Raw genomic sequence first — 25783 nt, 5'->3', positions numbered from 1 at the left:
GCAATTCCGAGTGTCACATCCACTTACCCATTTCTCCCCACGCACGGGAGCTATTTCACACATATGGTGTGCAAGAGTCATTAGGAGACCCTCGGTCTGGGATTTACTGAACAGCCACAATTTAGGAAGAGAAGGGAGAGAAAAAGAGAGAGAAAAAGAGAGAGAAAAAGAGAGAGAAAAAGGGGGAAGGGGAGGAAAGAGGGGAAGTGGGGGAAAGGGAGGAAAAGGGGGTGGAAGAGGGGGAAAGGGGGTGAAGCAAAGAGAGAAGAAGAGAGAAGAAGAGAGAAGAAGAGAGAAGAAGAGAGAAGAAGAAGAGAGAAGAGAGAAGAAGAGAGAAGAGAGAAGAAGAGAGAAGAAGAGAGAAGAAGAGAGAAGAGAGAAGAAGAGAGAAGAGAGAAGAGAGAAGAAGAGAGAAGAAGAGAGAAGAGAGAAGAGAGAAGAGAGAAGAGAGAAGAGAGAAGAGAGAAGAGAGAAGAAGAGAGAAGAAGAGAGAAGAAGAGAGAAGAAGAGAGAAGAAGAGAGAAGAGAGAAGAAGAGAGAAGAAGAGAGAAGAAAGGAGAGAAGAAAGAAGAGAGAAGAAAGAAGAGCGAAGAGCGAAGAAAGAAGAGCGAAGAAGAGAGGAGAAGAGAGGAGAAGAGAGGAGAAGAGAGGAGAAGAGAGGAGAGAGGGGAGGGGGAGAGGAGAAAAAAGAGAAAAGGAAAATTCAATAGCGAACTCTTGAAATATTTCAAAGGGTTGGCGCTCTGTGTTTGCCCGTCCCGTCCTTTGGCAGCAGCGGGGTCGGCAGCACTCGCTCCCGCCCGGGTCATCGTCCCCCCGCACACAGTCAGAGCGACAGCCGGGGGCAACAACACTGCCCAGAGCCCCGGGCGCTGGAAAACTCCATCAATGACCTCAGCCCCAATGCTGTCATGTTTGATCCTGAATATCCAGCCTGTTGAGAAGCTCCCGCCACAACCAAGAGCTCCCTGCAATACACAAAGGCAGATTGGGAGCACAAACACAGCAGCTTTGATTTCTCTGGATGCCAATTTAAAAGCAGCGTATCCAAAGCTTAATTTGGTTCGTTTATTTTCAGATGTATAGTTTAGTCAGATGTATTTATGGTAACGCAGGTATTTTTCATCACCGGAGTTCAGGAGAGCACAAAAGCAAGTTGTTGAATTATACTAATTCTCTGTCAACATGTGCATTTAATACTTACATTTACATCAGTAAATGTTTTATAGCTCACTTCACAGATGTAAGTCCTCCCTAAAGCATCATGTTCCAAACTTCCAAGAACAGGGGATAATTTTGTAGTCAGGAAGGGGAAATTGACAATTAGTGGAATGTATTGCATAAAAAAAAATTGGGTACAATTAATATAAATCCATGGCCACACCATTTCAAAATTACACCACGCAGAATAACGACAGTAAGAAGACGCTCTCACTAAACACACTCTAGAGCTACTTTCCCAAAAGCGCTTTCTCACCACTGATTTTGAAGAAGATATTGCGACTTCTAAGCACTGAAACCTTCTGACGCTCTTCTGACTTCAGACAGAGCACACGCAGATGTCAAAACATACACCAAACCCCTTTAATTCAAAATTAAAGAACAATAAAGCTGTCCTGTGTCCATAGCGCAGTCCAGAGCTTAAATAAAAAATAAAACCCTAAAGCTTTTCAGTTCTCGGGTGATTTTTCATAGTGCACGAGGTGCATCAAGACAATTAAATTAAACAGTATTCCCTGAAAATCAATCAAACAGTTTCAGAACAAATATGGGGCCTTGGTACTTATTTTTAAAATGTTCTTTAAGCTCCAATGATTGTTTGCTGCTCCCCTTATCTACAGTCATGCTGAATAAAGCTATAGCTAAATGGAAAGTTAAATGTATTCACGAGGTGTTAATGTCTACATCTTATTATTTGCAGTCTCAGAGAAAGCAAAAGTAACTACAAATAGCGCTATGCCAGACACTGGTTTCCTGACCAACAACGTTGCTTCAGCGTGCAATGAACTGGATCATTCTAAAGTGGTCACTGCTGTTGATGATGAGGCTTTGTATTTGAATATGGCACGGCTTTTGGTCCCTGTGGAAAGAAGTTTGAATGTTAAATATTTTCTGAGACTTTGGAGTTACTGTTGCTCTTCCCATTTCTTTAGGTCAACATATAGTTCATGGCAATACTGTACAAGTCTAAAATCTCTTTACAGGAAGCAGTCTGGGGTGCAATGAGTAACATGGCCCAAGGCAGCGTGGGACCTTGTGTACTATGGGCCACAGCTGCAGGCAGAAAAAATCCACAAATACCTGTGTTTAGAGACCTTATTTGCTCAGTTTTCAAGCAAAAGAATTACTGGCAGTCCAATAACAATGTCTCCATACACACATATTGGTACACACTGAGGAATAAAGATCGATACCGGTGTTTATTCAATAGAACGCCGGGTTGTATTAGTATTGGAAGAACAAGGTGGCAATAACGCAGCTTCTTCCTCTCGTGCGAATCATCTGAAAAGTCCCCCCGCGCTGCAGGGGCATCCCCAAGGAGGCGGGTGCTGCCTTTGGGGATGCCAGAGAAAGAAAAACTGAATTGTTTCAGATGTGAAGGTGGGTTTGCAAGTGTCTTCCTACCCCTGTGATCTCCAGAGCAGATAGGGAACACATCCAGGACAACTTCATGCCTTCCCCTTGTGAGGAACATTTAAGGAAGAACTGTTGTTTTTACATCACTGAGGACCTGGCGCCCGACCCCAGCAGGGGGGAAGGACCGAGAGACATCAGACTATGAATCCTTAATGTAACACACAGTCTCTTCCCAGATCATATACTGACACCTGTATTGATAAGTTAATTTAGGGGGAAGTGCAGCCAAAGTACCAAGAATCCACATCCTAAACAGACTGATAAGGGGAAGGGTATTGCTGCGTCGGGTGGTCTGTAAACCCTGCAGTACCAACCAGTGGGGAACAGGGGAGGGAAATTGCGGTCGGGATTTTGGGGAGATATAAACAGGGGCTTTTTGCCCTATTATGCGTGCCTGCCTTTAGGGAGAACACTGGCTCTTGCAAAATCTGTATTAAAATATGCTTTGCTGAGAGATCCTGCCTGGGCCTATTATATTTGCAAAAGAATTGTTTCCTACACCCTGGAGAGCATCAGGACCGCATGCAGGCTGGCAGAATAAAAAAGCCACATAGGGACAGGACAGACTGGGCAGGATGGGACATACGGACAGAAAATACCCAGCAATCTGTCTCTGAGCTGCCAAACGGATCCACTTTTGGTGAGCCCTGTTCTAAGACACGTTTCCTTCACGCCAGAGCTTTGGCACTGATACTCGCTGCTTCATTTCTCTGCTTGATCTCCCAGAAGATTTTCAGGTGGCATCTTTCCAAGTATTGGAAAAATATTACTTGTCCGTTTTTTATGCCTGAAGCCATAAAAAAAAAAAGGGCAAGAGTGTTTTTCACGCAACACTGGAGCAGATCACAACCAGCAAGTAGGAGAGAAGATATACAACTAGTCCTGACTTTTTCCTAGAGATGAAAGTGTCTTTTAATACATTCCCACATACTATTCAAAGAGAATTTCACATCTGAAACACTGTCATTTTTTCTTTCCTTTCTCACACTGTCTTGATTCCTTGTTAGTTCTTCCTTCAGTTATTTGATGGAGAAAAATCACTACATCCCGTCTCTCTTTTCCTCTGCCTTGTTTGTATGTGGGACTGCTAAAATAAAACAAAAGCCTCTTTGCAAAAGGTAAAATCACATCTTGTGCATGCGAGAGAGAAAGAGCTCTTCTGACCTCCTTTGCTCGCAATAAACAGCAATGACTGCAAATAAACAGTCAGGAAACTCTATTTCCCAGCAAATAGCACCGGTATAACTCAAGTAGTTTGTTTTTGTCATCTCAAGCGCTGTCCTTCTGCTTGGACTCATTTCACCCCAGGGCAGGATGTGACTGAGTAACTGGCAGAATATCACAAATATGAGACTCCAGAACGTGCCAGCTCCTAAAAATTTAAGGAAACCACCAATAAAGAGCTTTCTCACCTGCCGCAATAATATATGTAGATCTTGGCCATGTCTACCAAAGAGAACATTCTCATTTGGGCATGGCGATAGGCAAAAAAAACCATTTTGCTTCAAGCAAAGCTTGAAGGAGGTTGTGTGTCTTCTACTTTGGGGAAGAAATGAGCCACAAGACAAATGTGATTGCAGATATATGAAGCACCATACAGGGCAGTCCATGCCCAAGTCACAATATGGGCTGAGAAATCATCTCATTTCATTATCTTGGTACAAGAGAAAACTGAGACAAAGCCACCCGCAAAACCAGGTGGTTTTGGTTATTTCCGTAGTGGAAGAGATTGGCTCTTCTGCACAAGAAATGAATATGATAGGACATGAAGCCTCCAGAGTTTCCTGAGCCCCATCAGAGCAAAGCACAGGGCACAGTTGAGGTTCATGGCTCAGAACTTTGTCACAGTCTTGGAGTCCCCAAGGAAGCCCCTGAGAGCAGATCCAGCACAGGACCAGGACGTCTCGGGGCCAGCACGAGATAGAAATCAATCAAGAATGGATTTAGGTCTTCCAAGTTAAGTTGTCAAAGAACAACCCAAAGTATTCTCTAAAACCCTCTGTCTTTTCCACTGTATCACAGAGTTTTAGCTGATCTCTGGTATTAAACCAGCTAAAGCCAGATGGTGCTAAAAAGCCCAACTGCTCCCAGGCTCCCAAGGAAGGCGGCTACAGAAATAAACGGGTGATTCAGTCACTTGAGACGCTCGAGTGTAATGAGTCTGACTCAACCCCCAAACACACCACTGGGAAACATTAAAATCAAGTCAGTGATAGGCGGCTGTTTAATCCTTAGCGATGGTTTGCAGGGGATGGTACCCAGGACACTGATCCAGCTACCAAATCCAAACCTATTACCAGGTGCACGCTGCTAAAATCCAAAAGCAGATTGAGCTCACCCTACACAACACCAACGATTTCCCGAGCTTTGCCCGACCCACACGCAGGAGGAAAGGGTCAGGTCTCCCTGCTAAAAAACCCTCAAAACCTACAAAAACCAACCTGTGGAAGCTGCGTATCACTTACACCATCGCTCCTCTTGGCTTTAATACCTTGAAGCTTTCCTGCACGAGAACAGCTGCCGAGAGATCTGCAGCAGCAGGAATGTGTCATCTTCACCCAGTGATCCAATAGTCCTAACAATCGCGGGTATTATTTTTCTTAAATCTACTCCTTAATCCCATAATGCCATAAAATACCACTGAATCAGAGCTTAGCAGGATTCCAGAAAGGAACTGACTTTTAAAGAGATAATGAGAACTCCACATTTATATAAGATAGGATTGAAAAGGGAGAATAGGGAAGACAAGGTACCAGATGGGCAGATTATTTCATCGTTTGCCTTAATATGATTTATACAACCTGAAGCATCTGGTAATTCCACTATTGGAGATGAGATACTGGATAAGATGGACAGGCAGGCTGATCTAACACAGCAATTTTTATTTTCCTGCTACAGGTAGGAGGGGTTCCCATTAAATCACACATCACAGAACAAGACAGAGGTGAATAAAATCTAGTGTCAAAGCAGGGAATGCTAGCAGCCCCTAGGATCCCATGTAAATACGCTTCACTATTAATCAAGAAAACAACACGTCATCTTAAACCGCCCCCATCCTTCATCAGCGAGCAGAAAATGCTGTGAATTGATCAGCAACAAAATTCAGAGATCAGCCTCGTCCTTCACAGTTTTTGCAGAAAATTGAAGAAAAGCAATCTCTGCGGCTCATTTTTTGAGGCCGGTGCGGCCGTCCCGCAGTCCGCCAGCAGCACCCCGGCTACTTCCAATCTAGAAGCAGTAATTGTTTTCCAGAACACACAGGAATCTCATCTTAAAGTCCCAAAACCTACTCAAGCAAGATACAAGTGTGTTGCCTACGTGTATCTTATTACACACTTTCCTGTAGCGTGACTTGAAATAGAGTCCCTTGCACCAAAATAGTAGTGCGACCTTATTCTTGCCAAAGGAGTAGCTTTCTCGGCCATCCAAAATGTTCTCTGATTCACTCTAAAAACGCAATGCACACCCAACACAACCTTTCTTACTGAGCAGAAGGCCAGGGTGAGAAAAATCAGTAGCAATAAGCTCAAGACTAAGGTCTGACGGGCACAGCTCTGTATGGTATCAGTACCACACGCATATTTCATGTATTTGCATGATCAGTAGCACTTTTTCAGGAATCGCTCTTGTGTAAAGCCCGATACTGTTTAAGTGGTGAACAGCAGCACTGATTTTCTACCTTCCCGCCACATGAGCAGCCTCAGGTTTGGAAAAAAAAGAAAAATCCATTAAACTGCATTTTACAAGCAAAATGATGAACGAAACTATCACGAAGAAACACCACAACCCCTTAAATGAAAGGCTGAGGGAGCTGGGGCTCTGAGGCTGGACAAGAGGACACTGAGGGGGGACTCATTCATGGGGATCAAGATGGAAAGGGGGAGTGTCAGGAGGATGGAGCCAGGCTCTTCTGGTGACAACCAGTGACAGGACAAGGGGCAATGGGTGCAAAATGGAACACAGGAGGTTCCACTTAAATTTGAGAAGAAACTTGTTGGGGGTGAGGGTGTCAGAGCCTGGCCCAGGCTGCTCAGGGGGGTTGTGGAGTCTCCTTCTCTGCAGACATTCCAACCCGCCTGGACACCTTCCTGTGTAACCTCATCTGGGTGTTCCTGCTCCATGGGGGGATTGCACTGGATGAGCTTTCCAGGTCCCTTCAACCCCTGACACTCTGGGATTCTGTGAAATCAAAATAAGTGAGGTGCGCTGCCCCAGGAAAGCCCTCACCTTCCACCTGCATCCAAACGCCCCCAGGACTCTCTGCAGACACACTCGGCTCTGTCCCGGACTCAGGATGCTCCTCACTGCCCACACCTGCCTGCAAATCCCTCTGAGCAGCGACACCCAAACCTCTGAACCCTCAGTGATGCCGAACACGAAGTGCAGGGAGTCAAAATACAGCAAGGTGACAAATATGCCCAATGTCCCCTAAGCTCCCCTTCACTTCAGCCACAGTCACAAAACAGGGGCAGGAAAAGAACTAAGAGATGAGATCCAGCACAGCTCAGTGTCCAGGAGAGCGACGCTTGACCACATTAATCTTTTTCTTTCAAAAAAGAGAAAATGAAAAGGAAAGAACACACGGCAGCCGCTACCAGAAACAGTCCATGGGCACTCCAGCTTTTAGCTGAACCAAACACATTCCACTATTACAGTTAAAACTGATACATGCTTTGTAATGCTTATCAGCTGGAGGGTTTTCAACAGGTTTTCCCCACTAATGCCGCAATTTCAAAGCCATTTAGGCTAATTTCCTTTGACTTGAATTTATTTTAATCAGAGACCAGGACACTTGACTTAAATGGTTTGTATTAAACCCTTCATAAAATCAGCCATAAAACTGCACGCACAAAATAGCGAATGGATCTTGAAGTCGGGAGTAGAAAAAGCTCGAACTTTTCAAATCCTCCAGCAAACTCGAGCCTATTTCATCACCTATGAACCTATATTAGAATAACAAGCCAACTGATCCTGAAAAAAGCAAGCAATAACCAAAGCACACTCCTGAACTTATTAGATAAAAACCACTAAGTTATGCGGCTGCAGTCAGCACCCACAAATTCTCTCCGAATTATTAGCCCAGCTCCAAAATGATGCATATTTCAATAAATTGCTCTGTCTGCTCTGTCCTCTCCGCCACCCTCCAATGAAATGACGGATAGTGGCACCGACGAGGAACACAATGCAAACCTAAAAATGTCAGAATTAATCCTTTTCTTCCCCCCAAGATCTCAAATTAATTCTCCCAAAGTAACGCTGGCTCTGCTAGAAGTCAGAGTTCTGGATGAGAAATGAAAATAAGAAGCTCAGGTAACTGCGAGAGAAGGTCTCACTCGGAGGATTTGTCATTGTAGCAGGATTTGCATATCAGACAGCCAAAGGTGCCATTTGTACCTGCGATTCGTTTTGTCCAGATGAACCGTAACAGCGGAACTGAAAGCTGGGCCTCCATTCCTTTGAAAACTCATCCAAATATTTCTGTTGTCAGTGGTTGACAGCTTTGGAAACTCTGAGTGGCTGCTTGAAATTCATGCGGCATGCGGAGAAGTGAAGGAACAAAAGCTCTCCCTGCTCTCCTATCCTTAACAATTTGCCAGGACGCTGGAGACATGGAGCTGCATCCCCTTGCTGCATGATTTCAATGGTTTGCAGATGCCAAGCAATGGCTTTGTCACTGTCCTAATGACACAAGGATCTGTCAGAATCTAAATCTCTCAGTTCATTTTCTTTTTTATCAGGGATTTCACTCCAGACCTGGACAAAACGACACTTTGCTATTTTGAGGAACGCTCTGCTAGCCCCATCTCTCATAAAGATAAACCTACAGCACAGAATCACACAGAATCACAGTGTGTCAGGGATTGGAAGGGATCTGGAAAGCTCATCCAGTGCAATCCCCCCATGGAGCAGGAACACCCAGATGAGGTTACACAGGAAGGTGTCCAGGCGGGTTGGAATGTCTGCACAGAAGGAGACTCCACAACCCCCCTGGGCAGCCTGGGCCAGGCTCTGACACCCTCACCCCCAACAAGTTTCTTCTCAAATTTAAGTGGAACCTTTTGTGTTCCAGTTTGAACCCATTGCCCCTTGTCCTGTCACTGGTTGTCACCAGAAGAGCCTGGCTCCATCCTCCTGACACTCCTCCTTTCCATACTGATCCCCATGAATGAGTCCCCCCTCAGTGTCCTCTTGTCCAGCTCCAGAGCCCCAGCTCCCTCAGCCTTTCCTCACACGGGAGATGCTCCACTCCCTTCAGCATCTTGGTGGCTGCGCTGGACTCTCTCCAGCAGTTCCCTGTCCTGCTGGAACTGAGGGGCCACAGCTGGACACAAGATTCCAGGTGTGGTCTCCCCAGGGCAGAGCAGAGGGGCAGGAGAACCTCTCTGACCTACTGACCACATCTCACACTCTTAACAAAATTATTTGGCATCTCATTTAAAGTATTTTCTGTGGTGCTCAGCAGGTAAACACCATCATCTTAAAAGGTCATTCTGGAAAAATATTGCTACGAGATCCACTGGGCTCCCTTCAAAAGTGATGCGCAGGGGTGTCACTGCTCAGGAGCTCTTACTCTGATATTTTAAGCCTTTTCTCATGTCTTCAGTGGCAAAGGGTTAATGTGCTTTTTCTCCCTTGTCTGGGCTGCCTAAAGATGGACGGGAGGTGCCCGAGCAGTCACAGGACGAGGATGGTGCTGGGGGAGCTGACGGGGAGGAGCAGGGGACAGTCTTTGCTCACGTTTCCAGGGTAATAAACCTCAAAGGCCAGTGAATGGCCCTTTGCTGACAAAAGCAGATGTGAGCTTCTGATTGCGGAGGTATCACCCAAAATAACATACTGCCTTAGGAGATCAAAAGAGAGAGAGGGAAGAGTGGGGAGAAATCCACTTTTTCCCCCAATAAATCATCTTTATGAACTGCCTCAGTTCCAGTCACACTACATCAGTTGTTCATCACACAACACGGCCCTGTAAAGGATTAAGGAGGGAAGAGTGAACAGTATCACACAAGAACATGAAAGCAACCACCACTCCTGCTCGCGGATGATACTGATACATGCGCACTCCTTCCCGGAGCAATTGGTACTTACTTTGTTGGGCGATAATCTGGGATGGAACGATCCAGGGAAATTTTCTCACTGAGGTAGGAGTTGTAGCCGTATTTCTCATGGGGTCCCTTTGCTTTCTCCTCCTCCTCAGGGGACAGGGTGGCGGGAAGGCCACCTTTACCGCGGCCACCATAGCCCTCAATGAGACCCAGCGACTTGGACAGACCTCGAGAGAAAAGAAAAACACTGTTAAAACTCCTCACTGTTATTTCCAGGCTATCAAAGAAACGAAAACAACCTAAAAATCCAGGGGTTTATGGTTTGGTTTCCTGAAAACATTTCAAATTCTAGTTCTTTGGCCCAGCACTGCAACGAAAATGACTCGAGCTTTGAAATTCTTCACGGCTCAGCACGCTGTTCCACATCGCGCTGCCACCAGCATCCAGCCGATAACCCGGCCCAGGGATCCGTGCACTTATTTAGTTGTTAGGAAGGTTATTTAGGCCTCCCTCCCACTCTCAGAGAGGTAATTACATATAAGGTTAGACATCCCCAGGAGAAGGATAGGTTGAACACAGAATAAGAATAAAATAGGGTTGGTTAACTGCCAGCTGACTGAATTTTTGCTCAGTATGAGCAGCGAACAGCATACAAATGGTATGGATTTAAAAACAATTTCCCCTCAAAGCTTTCTTATCTTTTCAAGTATAGCATTCCCAGACCTTTATCAAGCGGAATTATTTATTTATATCTGCATAGCTGAAGGAAACAGGCAAAGTTCAAAACGAGCTGCATGAAAACAGCTCTAGCAACGGTTTGGCGGTGGCTGTGGGAAGCTGAGAGCCTGCTCACGGTGTCATTTATTGCACAGGACACCTGGAATTTTAATAGTTTTCATTAGCAGAGACTCATGCTCTTTGTCAGAAACACACACAAAAAAAGGAAGATTTTATTTGGTTTTTTAAAGACATATATTCCCCTTTGTTTTAGTGGCAGAGTCCTGATTCCCAGTGAGACCAGACTGTTGTCACCACTGACTCTTTTGAAGGGACATTAACCTCGAGGTCCGGCTCTCAAACCCACCATGGATTTCCATTGCCCTGGACAAAACACCATCCCCATCTACAAGACACTAGATTTAAACAGTTTTTTCCTCAAAAAGTAGTCACGTGAAGCAGTAAGAAAATCACCTATGATTGTAAATCACAGTTTGAAGCCCTCCAGTAGAAATTATTGTTATTATTATTCCCTCTGACCAGGCTTCCCTGCTCAGGAGCTCCTGAGAGATGACGGATCCCTCTGACTGCGCTGGGCCTGATTAGATTTTATCTGAGGACAATAATAACAAATCAACGGCGAGGAGCAGCTCCCCGTGACGTGACGATGGATGAGAAATCCAAGCTGCCGTTTTCCATCTCGAGGCTCAGCCAGAGGAGTGAGTCAAGAGAGCTGGGAAAGGTGAAACATTCTGCCCCACCGATCACTGGTGATCTTCATAACCCAAAGGGCCAGAGGGACAAGGTGCAGCTTATGAAGAGAACAGATACCAGTTTCATTTCACACCCACATTCCAATAGAATTAAAATGATATTTAACAAAATAGGTCGAGAGAGGTTCTCCTGCCCCTCTACTCTGGCTGCACAAAGAAGTGAACATTTCTATGAGCTTGAGATGCCTTTTCTATAACTTCAGCAATTCTCCTCAGGCCATGCAGTCCCTGGAACCCATGGAAAGCTCCTTCTGGGCAGGGAGCTCCGGGCTTTAACCCACGTTTGGGTCCGCAGGGACACTCAGACACTTTCCAAGCCTAAGTGAGGGCTCACCTGATCTCGGAATCGCCTTTTCCAGTCCCTGCTCAGGCCACCGTCACTGCAGTGGGACCCTGGCCCATGTGGAGCACAGCACTACAGGCAACAGGTTTCTGGAGGTGCCATGTGAACCTTCTTTCACTTTGTGTTGGCCTGTGTGGAAATACTATTTGGGCCTCAAAGGACATATAAACCTCTCATATCGTGTCCAAACAGCGTAACGCTGCAAATGAATGACTAAGTGGCTCTGGTGACGCAGGAGCAGAAAGGGGACAGCATCTCTGCAGCCCATTATTCCCACCCACACCCACCCAGAGCTGGTTTCCAGCCCAACCTTCTGCTGTGGCTTCTTGCTTGCAGCATATTCACTCTTTGAAAACCTCCAGCCCTTTGCCAATCCTACTTGAAATCGGTGCAGAAGGGCCAGAAGTTACACGCAAGGACACAACGAGCAAGAAAAAGCAAGAACATGATCCCATCAGCTTATTTCCTTGATGAACTGGGCTAAAACGAGTCAAAACCGTTCCCGTGTCACAGCCCAAAACCTTTCTCATTGCAAGCAGGCACCAAAGCACTAGTGCTGAGCTGCTGCCAAAAAAGTCTCTCCTGATGCCTGGTCCAGCCTATCTACAGAGATAAACAGCACTTATTCCCCACAGAAAAGCTTGATCTTTGGAGAGAATTCACTCCTCAGTGAATTTTGCTGCTCATGAGATGGTAACAGGCCCCATCGCGATGAGATGTTCAGCGTCGATCAGAGCTCGGAACAGCTCTGAGCTCCACTCATCCTTAAGCCACGTTCACCCAACAAGTACCTTAGAAATGAAAAGAGGATTTTTCTTTTCCAGAATCTCCCACAGCATCTGAACTTTGGGACAAAAGGAGCGTATTGCTCTTATATTGCAGGAATAGGAGGGGAAAAAAGACACCACTTAAATCCGCTATGATCTGAGCCGTTCCTGCTGAAACGGCCAGACACGGGATCCCCTGGGGCAGGCAAGGAGTTGTTTTTCCTCGAGGTGATATAAAAATTTAATCTCTACAGCAAAATTATTCCTAGACTGAGTACGGTTATAGCAAACATATTATTCTCCCCTTAAACCAGCAGTATATTTCATAAGGAGACAGGAGGTTTTTTAGGATAGAGAAAACCGTTGGTAAAATAACAATATAACGTGATAACCAGCCTTGGGTTATACAGCACCCAGCAGCCGTGTTGGAAAAGCATTTTGCTACATGTCAGCCCAGATGAACGTGAACATTAACCCTGCTGATCCAAACCTCAGCCCAGGAACCTCCTTTCATTAAAAAGAGGAAAAAATACCAGAAAGGCATTTTGGAGAAACACGGGTCCTGAGCCTTAACACTGGGGGAGAGAAGAGGAGGAAATAATATTGCAAAGATTTCTGTAAAAGCTAAACTTTTTAGTTGTGTCTTTATTTGTCTATGTCATCCTGCTGCTCCACTTACAGAGTATGTATAGCTCAGATTGAAAGACATTCTCCTGTAAGAAAAACACAAAGCTCTCCTTCTCCAGAAGAAATAATTCCAGTATAAGTTGGGGAAGGACCTGTTGGAGAGCAGTGTAGGGGAAAGGGACCTGGGGGTCCTGGGGACAGCAGGGTGGCCATGAGCCAGCACTGGGCCCTTGTGGCCAGGAAGCCAATGGGACCTGGGGTGGGTTAGAAGGGGGTGGTCAGTGGGTCAGAGAGGTTCTCCTGCCCCTCTGCTCTGCCCTGGGGAGACCACACCTGGAATCTTGTGTCCAGTTGTGGCCCCTCAGTTCCAGCAGGACAGGGAACTGCTGGAGAGAGTCCAGCGCAGCCACCAAGATGCTGGAGGGAGTGGAGCATCTCCCGTGTGAGGAAAGGCTGAGGGAGCTGGGGCTCTGGAGCTGGACAAGAGGACACTGAGGGGGGACTCATTCATGGGGATCAATATGGAAAGGAGGAGTGTCAGGAGGATGGAGCCAGGCTCTTCTGGTGACAACCAGTGACAGGACAAGGGGCAATGGGTTCAAACTGGAACACAGGAGGTTCCACTTAAATATGAGAAGAAACTTGTTCCTGGTGAGGGTGTCAGAGCCTGGCCCAGGCTGCCCAGGGGGCTTGTGGAGTCTCCTTCTCTGCAGACATTCCAACCCGCCTGGACACCTTCCTGTGTAACCTCATCTGGGTGTTCCTGCTCCATGGGGGGATTGCACTGGATGAGCTTTCCAGGTCCCTCCAACCCCTGACACTCTGGGATTCTGTGAAATAAATAATACTGAGGCAATAGCGAAAAACAAGGGAAGCATAAAGAGAAAATTAAAGTAGATGTTTTTGAAAAGTACAGCTCTTATTAAGCAAAGCACCACCCAAATACCTCATGTTTCTGGCCTCGCTTCAGCCCAAGATTTGAAGCCAACAAGAAAATTCTGACTCAGGGAAAAAAGCAAAACCAATGGGGTAAATGGCCCTACTCGTGCCACGTGTTACTCTGCGGATATCGGCTCTGCATGACCTCTCAGTGAGGACGGAGAACAGAGAAGCTTTTAGGGCTATTTTATGAGAAACTAGAATAGATATCAAAGGGCAAAATGTCGTATGTAATGCCAGAAATTATGGAAAACTGCTGAAGTTTTTAGTGTTGTCCTGCTGATTGCTGCAAATACAGACTATTAGCGGGAGGACTCATTAACGATAAGGGTAATTACCAGACTAACAGACACCAATTTTCCTTTGCAGCTTCGATGGAACCTGAGACCTGGGATTCTCTGTTTTCTCCCTGCAGCAGTTTTTACACTATTTTTACCAAGTTTTCTATTTATTAGACTAAATAATGCAAATCCCACTGACTGTAACTAGAGCATATTTTATCTGTAATCCAACATACCCCATCTCTAAAAAAGCTCCTGTGTACGTAAAATTATTTGAATAACTCTCACTAAAATTAATTTGTTCAACAGACCACTAAGTTTTCACTTAAATAACTGCGACAGGTGGGTGTGCAAGAATCGTGCACATTTTCCCACAGTCCAGGACCAAAATAGGCTGCCCAGGATGGGCACAGTTCCTCATTATTAAAGATATTTAAAGATAGATTAGAGGAACATCTGCATCTAGAATGATTTAAGCCAAGCTGCACTTACATCGTCATGGGAACGGCCAGAGAACATCAAGATTTCTTCCTGCTTTGTACTGGATGGAAAGGATGGGAGAAAACAGCCAAACCACATAGAGTTTGAAGTCTCGTTTGAAATGTTTTAACATTTACACACGTATATATATATATACATATGCATATTCAGAATTGAAGTTTTCTTATCTATATGGAAATGGAAACACAGAGAAATTACCTTCAGAGCCAGAGGGAGGATCAGCGCCCCTCGCAAGGAGAACACAGTCACCAGGAGAATTTCAAAGCCTCTCTCACCCTATTCAGGCCATTATGCTACCAAGTTCTGGTTCCAGATGATAATTTCCTGATCAAGATTCACCTCAGGCAGAAAATAACAGAAATCCTTCAACTGGCTGAGGCGGTTTAGTTCACAGCAGTGATTTAGTTGATTCTAAAAGCTGGGACTAGTAGAAGAGCTTAGACATAGATCAACACTCCCTGCAAGTCTGAAGATATTAGCGTCTACCATTCTGCTTCACATTTTCAAAATAACTTGTTGAAAAAAAGGCAGGACTTGGCAACAGGACTGGATTAGAGTCAGAAATCCCTCCGCCAGGAAAAGCTCTTTGCAGCTCAGCAGGGAGAACAGACGATGCTTCAATGGGAGACTTATGCACGGGTATCTTGTTCAGATAGAGAAGACAAGACCCAAGGTGATCTGTATCCCAGGGAATACCCCGGACACGCGTGAAGCATTCCTGACAATTTAATTGCAGCGATGCTCTTCCCAAGCGTGCACTGACAGACCCACCGCAGGAGATGTCCTGCTGCTGGAGCTCCCCGTTTAAACAAGAAGCTCAAACCAAGAGCTTAATCACCAACAGTTGCTAAAGATTTGTCTCAAAATGAGCAATTACAGCCTGCTGTCCTTTGCATGGTCCATGGTTTCGAATGGATTTGGCTTCCCTGTGCTCTCCCCACCTTCCCCTCATGCCTCATGGTATTTGCACCCCAGAGCATCCCTGTATCATGGTGGGAAAAGGGGCTCCTGCAACTGCTACGCCGTCCATAGCTCTTTCTGGGATGAAATACGCTGTAATAAGCTGCATCATTACATCAGCAGGCGAGAGATACCTGCATTGTAAGAAAGGATATGTATTTGCAGGCCAGGCGTTGATGTATCTGAGGCGGCTGCCAAGGAATGGAGCGACACACGCAGCACCCGCAGCCCCAGATAACACACTGGGGTCCGCCAGAGGGGATGGATGAAGCGTATTTGAAGGAAAGGTAAAGAAAAGAACATGGTGTAGCAATCTCACTTGCACATTATGACGCAAATAGAAACTTATATCTCTGACTAACATACAGGACCATCAGATTCTGGAAATATCTGTGTTATTTACTGGAGAGAAAGAGAGAAAAAGGCCAAAAGTAGTAAATCACAACGTGTAACAAAAAGGAAAAGCAGGGTCAAAACCATCACTGAGATCATTCAGCAAGACAGCTGACTCCAGGCACACTGCATCTGCGTTCAAAATGCTCAGGAACTCCAGAGAGCTCGCTTTATTAAGCCCTGCCTAAGGCCTGCTGTCAAGAAGTCAGTCTTACTGGGATATAGGCACAACCACTGCCGCAACACACAGCAACGTGTTTCCATAAAGCGTTTGGAACAGTCTAACGCAATCTCCTCACTGTTACTTTAAATTTGCATAAACCATCCCAAAGAACCATCATGCCCAGGTGGCAATAAGAAAACTCTGAGAGAGCAGAGAGGAAGATCTATAGAGGAGCACCCAACATGACCAGCTATTAACACAAGTAATGAGACCTAATTAGAGAGAGAGGAGACACCCAGCACAGCACCGTGGGACGTGCAGCTTGACTCACAGGCAGTACAATCAGATTTGTAGGGATTAAACCACCTTCCTGGTAAGATGCTCCAGCATCAGCAATCTGGGTTCCATTTATCTCAAAGGCAACTTCTCTCCGCCGTTGATCACTCAAGTGGCTGCAGACAAAATGCTCTGCAGGCTTTTCATAGAATCACAGAATCATTTTGGTTGGAAAAGACCTTCAAGATCATCAAGTCCAACCATAACCCACTCCCGGCACTGCCCCATGTCCTGAGAACCTCATGTCCGTCTGTCCAACCCTCCAGGGATGGTGACTCCAGCACTGCCCTGGGCAGCCTGTTCCAATGCCCCACAGCCCTTTGGGGAAGAAATTGTTCCCCACATCCAACCTCAACCTCACCTGGTGCAACTTGAGGCCATTTCCTCTCCTCCCTCAGGCTTGTTTTGCCTTTTTCCCCCTTTAAGCCCAGCCTAGTGCCACAGAGCAGGGCTGGCTGCTCCACTGCCAGCCAGGAATCCGGGTTCCAGGACAAGAGGGGGACTCAACACACAACTGCTCTGTGAGAGGTGAATGTTCCATACAGAAGCGATATTTTGCAGCTTCTCTTTGCATTGGCAGCAGCGAGGTTAAAGAGCAACACTAAAAGCTTTGTCCAGCAATACATCTGCTATGAGTTCACATACAGCCATCTAAAAACTGATGGAGTGTCATAAGAAGAGTCTGTATTAGTAGCCTACAAGGCAATATAACATGAACCATGGCAGGACTTCACATTAAAAACCTGATACTGTTCCAGTAACTTCCAAGATCAATTTAGGGTGTGTCACCGTTTAGAAGAAAGACCAGGTCCCCGGTCTGTGCACCTAATGGTGTATTGATCGAGCACACACCTGAATGCTGGCTCTGCCCTCCCTGGGCTTTGCTGAAGCACACAAGCTATTCCCACACAGAGCCCATGGGAGAACTCGGGACACGAGAGCCTGGATGCGAAAGGCCAAGGGCAAAAGCAATCTTGCATATTTATGCTTGCCAACCATAAGCCCGTTTGGGTGATGAATTCGGCAACTGTCTGCAGGTTCGTTTTTAGACGGTAAATTGCAATTTAAGCAAGTACAACCTTTCTTGCTTTCCTATTTGAAGACGGCAGGAGCGGCACAGATGGAAGGGCAGCCCAGAGAACATGGAGATGCCCCATCGCTGGTTCCAGGTGTTCCAAGAGTTCCAGGTCAGGCTGGACGGGGCTTTGAGCAAACACTGGAACTAAATGATCTTTAAAGGTCCCTCCCAACCCAACTCGTTCCACATTCTGTGATTCTGCACTGAGGTCTCCCCATTTATTTTTAGATGCAACCCAAGCACCAGAAAGCACAAAGGAAAATGAGGCTACGTTGTAACTCATTGTAACATCTTCAGTAGTACAGGCAGATTAAGAACTTCCCAAACTCCTCTGTCCCCAGCAGCAAAACATCCCCCTGCTCATTTGTGCTGCTGCAGTGATTTGTGGGGCCATTCTGCAAACTGTTCATCCCCGGGCAGTCGTTCCAACCATGGTCAGAAACACCCTGTCAGATGAGCCTTTTGTTTCATTCCGCACAGCTGCTTTTAAAGTCCAGCATTAAATTTAACTTCTTCGGGTGATGCAGTCCATTCCCATCTCCATCACAAGCCCTTTGCACCAAGGCAGAGCTGCCGCTGGGCACAGCACAGGGTACTGAGCTGCAGTGAAAGCTCAGGACCACACAGCCTAAGGTGGAGATACAAGAATTGCTTCAATTCATGTTGCCCCCCGTGAAACCGTGACTAGAGTTACACCTGCAGTGGGACGGGAGACCCCAGGAAACAGAGAAGAGCCACAGGAACTACTATGGAAACAGCAACAGAACCCAAAAAACCACAAGCCAATGTTTTTAAAACCCCAAAGGTTAAAAAGAATATTTTGCATTTCTGTTTTCACAAGGAATCTGTTATTTCCAGATCGTGTTTCTATAACAAGCTGTTAGTGTTTGTGGTTTCTCTTAATGCATGTTCTTGTTTCCCTTTTTGTAATATATTTCCTGCCTCTATAGATTATCATGCTGGAAAGGGCGGGGGGAAAGTTGCCATTTGGTAGGAAAGGAAATGAAGAAACATCAGAGTTTAGCACAGACATCATAAACACAACGCTGGCTACTCCATTTGGGGATTTTTGCTTATGTGATCGGTTACACGTTCAGCTCGTAAACTGCATCATCCCCGCAGAGCCCGGGGAGCAGGGAACGGGAAAGGGCAGAAACTGGAGCTGGTCACCAACCCGTGCACGAGGTCAGGCCAGAAAACCTCCCAAAGGCTGGTGAGGCCAACCGAGGAGCTCCCTCCTCCTTCCCCACTTCCCACTCCTGAACACCCGGGAAATGGTATTTTTAACTTGGCCCCAAGCAGAACACCACAGCATGGAGACAACGTGCCAAAGAGCTGGCAATCTGCGGACAACAAAAGGGATGTGGGACCATACCCTGAGAAATAACTGCTCCTCAGCATGCTTCAAGTTTCCCTACAGGGGCCCTTTTACCACATTATCGCTCCCCAGGCCACCCCTAAATCTGCTCATTAAGCTTTTCTTTACAGACCAACATATCAGAGAAGGGAGGACATTGCCCACAACGGCCTTTCCCAAGCGAACATCTTGAAGCCAACGAGTTATTATGATGTCAACACAGCTGCAGAAAGAGAAACTCAGAATTAAAATGTGCATCTTCAGCAAGTGTATACATGCTTCCTCCTGCTAATTGCATTTACCGAGCTGTGAACTTACTACTTACTTTTTAAGGTCAAGAAAGTCTATTTTACAGGGTTTTGCTTGGTGCATTTAATGTGTTCTGTAACACTTGTTCTGGCTGTGCTCAGACGCTGTTCTCGCTCAGCCACTGAGCCAATGTGTTGTTGGTTTTCTGGTGTGCGTTCGGTGCTCTCAGACATACAGGACACCCCAGAGAGCACTTGTGCTCTTCAAATTTCTTCCCATCTGTTTGTGCTTTGCAAATAGTTCATAGGGGTGATGCACCATGACTTGCAACATCTAAGGACGGAAATAAAGGCACTAATTTGCTCAGCAGAGAGAAATATTCTCCACTGCAATGCCTTTATTCTTGTACACATCTGCATTCTCCAAAACCACCCACTATTAACAGACCCAAGGTGTTTTATGTAATATATGTATGATTGTAATGAATACTGAGCACAACCTCTAAGATAAAAACCTGGAATTGCTCTAATATCTCTTAGTCTTTATATGGTGAAGCTTTGTTTAAGTTCAAGTAGTTTGCTACCAAACCCAAGTTCACTGAACTCTGTGAAACTATTCAAGCGTTTAATTAAAGCATCAGCTTAAATGCTTTACCAGACAGGGGTCCCAGGGAAGGAGAACCGGAGCTTGCTCTCTACCGTCAACACAGATCTATGAATGGTTACGCTTTATGGCATCGGGAACAATTCCTAAGAGGCCGCAGATGTGTGACTATTTAAGTTTGTGTTTCTGTAGAGAACTTCTGATGACAGGCACTAAGTGCTTTAAAAACACAATTAATGCTCAGAGCACTCCTGGGAGGGAGCTCAACGTATGACTCAGATTCCAAGCTACCTGAAGTAGGACTGTCCTTGTTCTCTTCAGAAAACACTTGGTACAACAGGGTCTCAGTCCCACTGTGTGTGCACTCCAAGAGAACACAAGAGCAAACACGCCTCACTTCTCTTCTAGATGGTTGAACACAGAAAATGATTTTTCCAAGGTGACTTAGCCAGAAAAGATCAGTGTTTACAGACAGAAAATGGGAATCTCTAGAAATTAAAGAGCTTCCTGCCCCCAGAACAACTGCCACAGCAGGGGGGTTTCCTCCAGAGGCCCCTCCTGGTGACCAGCACCAAATGACGGTGACATCCGAGCAGCCGGACCGTGCCCACCTCACTCGGGGCTCCAGCCCCTGGGCTGCACGGCTGGTTCCAAAGACCAGACCAACCCAGTGCCTCAGCCTCAACCACTACAAAGTGTGACTTTCTGCAAAAGTGGAGTGTTTGTTGTGTTTTTTTGAGAGCAATGCATTCAAGTAAAATGATGACAAGCGCCCCCGGAGGTGGAGCAAGCAAAGAGGTGTGTGGTGTGTCCATGCACTGGCCTCCGTGACCCTCCTGCCCCACCGCACAGGTCCCACGCAGCCGCAGGACATGCCCAGTGATGCCAGCACAGTGCACGGCGGCCACTTTGCTTTCTGGTCCCCAGAGGTGTCACAAAATGAGGCCTTTGCCGAAGCTCCTCTCCAGGAACACCTGTCCCGCGTTTGCCACGCGGCGCCGTGACTCCCCATGCAGACACAATTCTCTTCTCTGTTTTCTCTCCCAGCCCTTCAGCGCACACACTTTCTTCTCTCTATCCACCCTGCCTTCGCCTCCTGTCCGTCCCCACTGCTCAAGGCAGTTTCCCTTTACACTGCAGCCCTTGAACGCTTCAGCCCTTGCCGCACCAACCACGTCCTGCCCCATGACTATACACGCTACGCCGAGTGCCAGCCGATCCTGCCCTGCAGGAGCCAAGATCAGAGACTCCCATCCAGACTCTTATGAAGATAAATTAATTCTTAGAATCACAAAACCATAGAATAGTTTTGGTTAGAACAGACCCTCAAGATCACTGAGTCCAACCATAACTGTGCTATGTCCCTGAGAACCTCATGTCCGTCTGTCCAGCCCTCCAGGGATGGTGACTCCAGCACTGCCCTGGGCAGCCTGTTCCAATGCCCCACAGCCCTTTGGGGAAGAAATTGTTCCTAACATCCAACAATTCACCTCAACAAACTGTGCTGAGTAAGCCTGTAGTTCCCCAGCACACAGGAAGGGACTGATCTTTTTGTGTCAGTACTCATTTAATTTAAATGCCTTGTCATTGATTGTTCTAGACATGCAGGGAGAAAGACAAGTTGTTAAGCCTATATTTTATTTAATCTCAAAATTCATCATCTTAAGCAATTTGGGAAGCATCTTGCGACCACTCAAACAGCGTGTTGTATTTTCCTCTCACTCTTCCACCTATCTGGGGAGAAATGCAACTATGACCCACCCAGCAAAGCCTGCTCGCTTCACCCTGAAACAAATTAGAGGACTTAAGGGGGGGGGAAAAAAGGTGGTTGTGTGATACCCAGGGCCACCAACCTCACTTAGCAGCTCCTTGCCTTTCCAGGGTAGGTTTAGCAGGGAATCAAATTCCCAGTGGAAAATGCAGCTGCAGTGGCCATGGAGCTGCCAGATCCCTTCACTGCTCAAGCAGGTCCTGGAGACGCTGTGGAAAAGATGCCCTGAAAAGACGCCCGTTCTCACAAAAGGAGGATCATTTATTTTCCCTCCCCTTTCTCCAATACATCCTTCCACGATCTGCTGCTTTTTTGCTTCCTGCTTGCCACGACAAAGCCTCCCACACACCCGGAGTTTGCATTCTCCTCGGGGACGTTATTTATTTCTGACCAAAACACAGCTCCTGCTTCAGATGTGGGTCAAGAGAAAAAACAAAAGCATTCCATTTATTTCTCCATGTTTACTTATTAAGGATACGCCACATCTCAACAACACCTGAGAGTAACTTGGATCTACAATTCAAAGAGAATAAGAAATGCTGAGCAGGAAGTGAGGAGAGGCAGGGAGAGAAGTGAGCCCACCCAGCTAACCTTTTGGGCTTCAATTTTGAGTTTCCAGTACACATTCTCAAAGCGGAACGTGGAAATATTTTAAGCACTTGCTCTTCAGTGCTGCTTTTCCAGAGTCAAGTTTTCCAGCACACCAGAAGCTCTCAGCTCTGCCTCCCCTTGGTCGCTGCTGTGATAAACTGCACTCATGGCCAAGTGGTTTTCCAGACCAGCCCCATATCCCTCACAAACCCCACCCTGTGCACCCCCAGCCCCTTTTCCTCCATGTCCATACCACGACCCACTGGGCATCTCACCCCTACATGTGTTCAAGGACCTCAGGAACATTTTCCAGTCACAGCAACACACTCAAGCACCTTCTTTCTATCAGAAAAGGTGTTGATTGCTAATGAAGTATCTAATAGCAGAGAGCATTTCCTCAAAACTGATCCATCCCACTTGAATCTGCCATGAGTTTATGAGCAGACAACCCTGGGTACTAAAACCCTTTCATTCTACCTAACTATGCTATGCATAATGTCAGGCTGCTCTGGATTTATTCCTCTGGATATGCTCTTACCATCAGAAATCCAGACTCCAAACTACCAAGTTAAACACACTCAGAGGCCAGTGCTGAAATAATTTGGAGTTTAACGTCATAACTCTGCAAGAGATTTCCGCGGGGAAACGCAAAAAGGACCATGAACCTGTGGCAGTGTCGGCACTTGTTGTGATCCGCGTGAACCTGAAAGCAAGTCATTCACACAGAATCACAGACTGGAATGGAAGGGCCCTGGAAAGCTCATCCAGTGCAATCCCCCCATGGAGCAGGAACACCCAGATGAGGTTACACAGGAAGGTGTCCAGGCGGGTTGGAATGTCTGCAGAGAAGGAGACTCCACAACCCCCCTGGGCAGCCTGGGCCAGGCTCTGACACCCTCATCAGGAACAAGTTGCTTCTCATATTTAAATGGAACCTCCTGTGTTCCAGTTTGTACCCATTACCCCTTGTCCTATCACTGGTTGTCACCAGCAGAGCCTGGCTCCATCCTCCTGACACTCCCCCTTTCCATATTGATCCCCAGCAATGAGTCCCCCCTCAGTGTCCTCTTGTCCAGCTCCAGAGCCCCAGCTCCCTCAGCCTTTCCTCACACGGGAGATGCTCCACTCCCTGCAGCATCTTGGTGGCTGCGCTGGACTCTCTGCAGCAGTTCCCTGTCCTGCTGGAACTGAGGGGCCACAACTGGACACAAGATTCCAGGTGTGGTCTCCCCAGGGCAGAGCAGAGGGGCAGGAGAACCTCTCTGACCTACTGACCACCCCCTTCTAACCCACCCCAGGTCCCATTGGCTTCCTGGCCACAGGGGCCCAGTGCTGGCTCATGGTCACCCTGCTGTCCCCAGGACCCCCAGGTCCCTTTCCCCTACACTGCTCTCCAACAGGTCCTTCCCCAACTTATACTCGATTAATTTGCACAACTAAAAGTAAATTATATGCCTCACAAAACAAAGCCATGATCCCTGGCTGGAAGAACACTCTGCTTGCAACCTGAAGGCGCTACAATATTGGCAATTACTCCCCACACCTCCTTCTGCAGATTAAAACAAGGATCTGAATTACTGAACCGCAGTTGCTAATGGCTTCGGAGCAGTCTGACTTCACGGGAGTCCTTCACCTTATTTCAAGAAGCCTTAAGAAAGATTCTTTTTTATCTCAAACTGACCAATCTGCTGAGGGTCACTTCACTTCGAGCTGAATACTTACTGAGCCTTATTTCAGACACAGGAAAAGTTTTCTCTGTGACACATCACCTCCATTACCTACTTGTCCCTCTCACCAAACCTAATTTTGGTCCCAGGCAGATAACAGCAGTCTGAAACAGTTTTTTCCTATGTGCACGCAGGTGTTTAATGATCTGTGCTGGGTGGGGAGGGAAGGGGGAAATAAGACACAGATAAACACAGTACAAAAATAATAAATATATCCTGTGTTGCTCAAGATTTCAGCTCCAAACTGGGTATAGTTATGGGGCTGGGAAGAAGTGTCCTGGTTTTGTTAAAAAACAAGTTTCTCTTTTAGTGAATTTGCCTGTCAGCTAAAGCTTCATATGAGCTGCATTTTCCTGGAGAACCAGATACATGTTTTGGTGAACATAGCAATGGAATGTGAAGTTATTGATAAGCATGGATGGACATCTGGTGAGAGGGGTGACAAGAAACAGGTGGCCAAGAAACTGACCAACTGTGTACAACATTCCATTCACGTGAATACTTCATATAAAAGTGGGAGATCATGAGGATCTCGTCCCTTTTTTCCCTTTTGCTTATGGCCGACATTAGGAGAGGACCTTGCTAGTCATCCCTGTGAACTGAGGCCAGTGACAGACTGAATCCAGCTCCGGTTGGCTTCAGAGTCCAGTCCAGGACTTTGGGTGCCGGCTCTGCAGTTGCTGAGACTTTCAAGATTGGTTCTGTATATTTTGTGTTATTTTCTCTAATCTTATGAGTAGCATAAGTAAAACATTTTTAATGTTTCCAACTCTCTTCTCTCTGTCCTTCTTTCCCTCCCGATCGCCTGTGCTGAGTGGAAGAGGGGAGAGGGAGGGGCAAAAGGGGGAAGGGGGGGAGAGGAGGTGAACAATACATCTGCCAGGGTTTTATTGTCACCCTGCAATCTAAACCCTGGACAGAAAGGCGTATGTAGCTTGAGCTACTAGCAAATAACTTGCTAAAAAAAAAAATTCCTTTTTAAAAGGTCAGATTCCTGAGAGGATACATTTAGAAGGACAGTATCAAGTTGTTTAGACCAAATAATTTGTCATACTTTCAATACACGCGCTCTTGTAAGAAATGTGGTGTTCATTTCAACTAGACCAGCCTCAAAAAATCAATCGTTCCCAGACGGAGTCTTGTGAAAGAGAGAAACGGCACATGTGCTCCACACCCCCCAAAATAACCCTCAAAACAACCCTCACTCTCCTGCCAGAAAACACATCGGACTCCCAGCAAGTCCAATGAGGAACCAGCGGGCGCTGGTCAGAACCAGCCCGGAGGGTATTTGAGTAAACAAGGGCAAAATTCAGATTGTTGGCTACGCCGCGATGTCCCAGAACAGCTGCTCATGTGCTCTCATGTTACTGAGCGCAGAGATAAAAACCTCAGGGTAAGAGTATCTGACAGAAAAAAAGGACAATATATGTTTACTAATTTTTCAAGAGGTCTCAGGGCAAATTGTCCCATTTTTGCCGAGATTAATTAGAGCAATTAGTTAAGTCATTAACTGTAAGCTATGTGAAGCAGTGTGTCATTTTATTATTTGTAGCCAGCCTAACTCAATGAGACCCTGATCCATGACTGGGTGTTCTAAACACTGCCTAGGCACAAATACCTAATGATAAAAACAATAAATGCGATTTATTTAAGGTGACCGCAAGACTCCAGGAAAATGATGTTAATCAGCACAACTTTATCACCTTTGGGACACAGCCAGCGCTGGACCGAGGGCTCTGGGTAACCACAAACTACGCTGCACTCGAGACGGGGATGGGGTTCTTGTATTGGTTTGACTTCAGGGACCAAGCAGAACTCTACCCAATCTGCTTTTATCTTTTGAAATGTCAAAACTCCCACCTCCAGCCAACACATTTTTAAACACTTACCTGTGTTTTATGAAATGAACATCCCTCCCTTCCCC

At 46.3% G+C, this 25783-nt stretch overlaps 1 protein-coding gene across 1 annotated transcript in view; it reads right to left on the bottom strand.

The window, feature by feature from the left end:
* Positions 1-25783, bottom strand: part of GALNT17 (polypeptide N-acetylgalactosaminyltransferase 17) — a gene marked incomplete at both ends in the record, with an annotated part of 202446 nt that overhangs the window by 140925 nt on the left and 35738 nt on the right. Inside the window, one exon of the mRNA XM_080357078.1 lies at positions 9727-9910. Within this exon, the coding sequence (XP_080213204.1) occupies positions 9727-9910 (184 nt within the window). The remainder of the gene's footprint in view (positions 1-9726; positions 9911-25783) is intronic.

This window comes from Nesoenas mayeri, assembly GCF_963082525.1.
Source record: "Nesoenas mayeri genome assembly, chromosome: 20".
Lineage (NCBI taxonomy): Eukaryota > Metazoa > Chordata > Aves > Columbiformes > Columbidae > Nesoenas > Nesoenas mayeri.
This window is presented reverse-complemented; position numbering and strand designations above follow the sequence as displayed.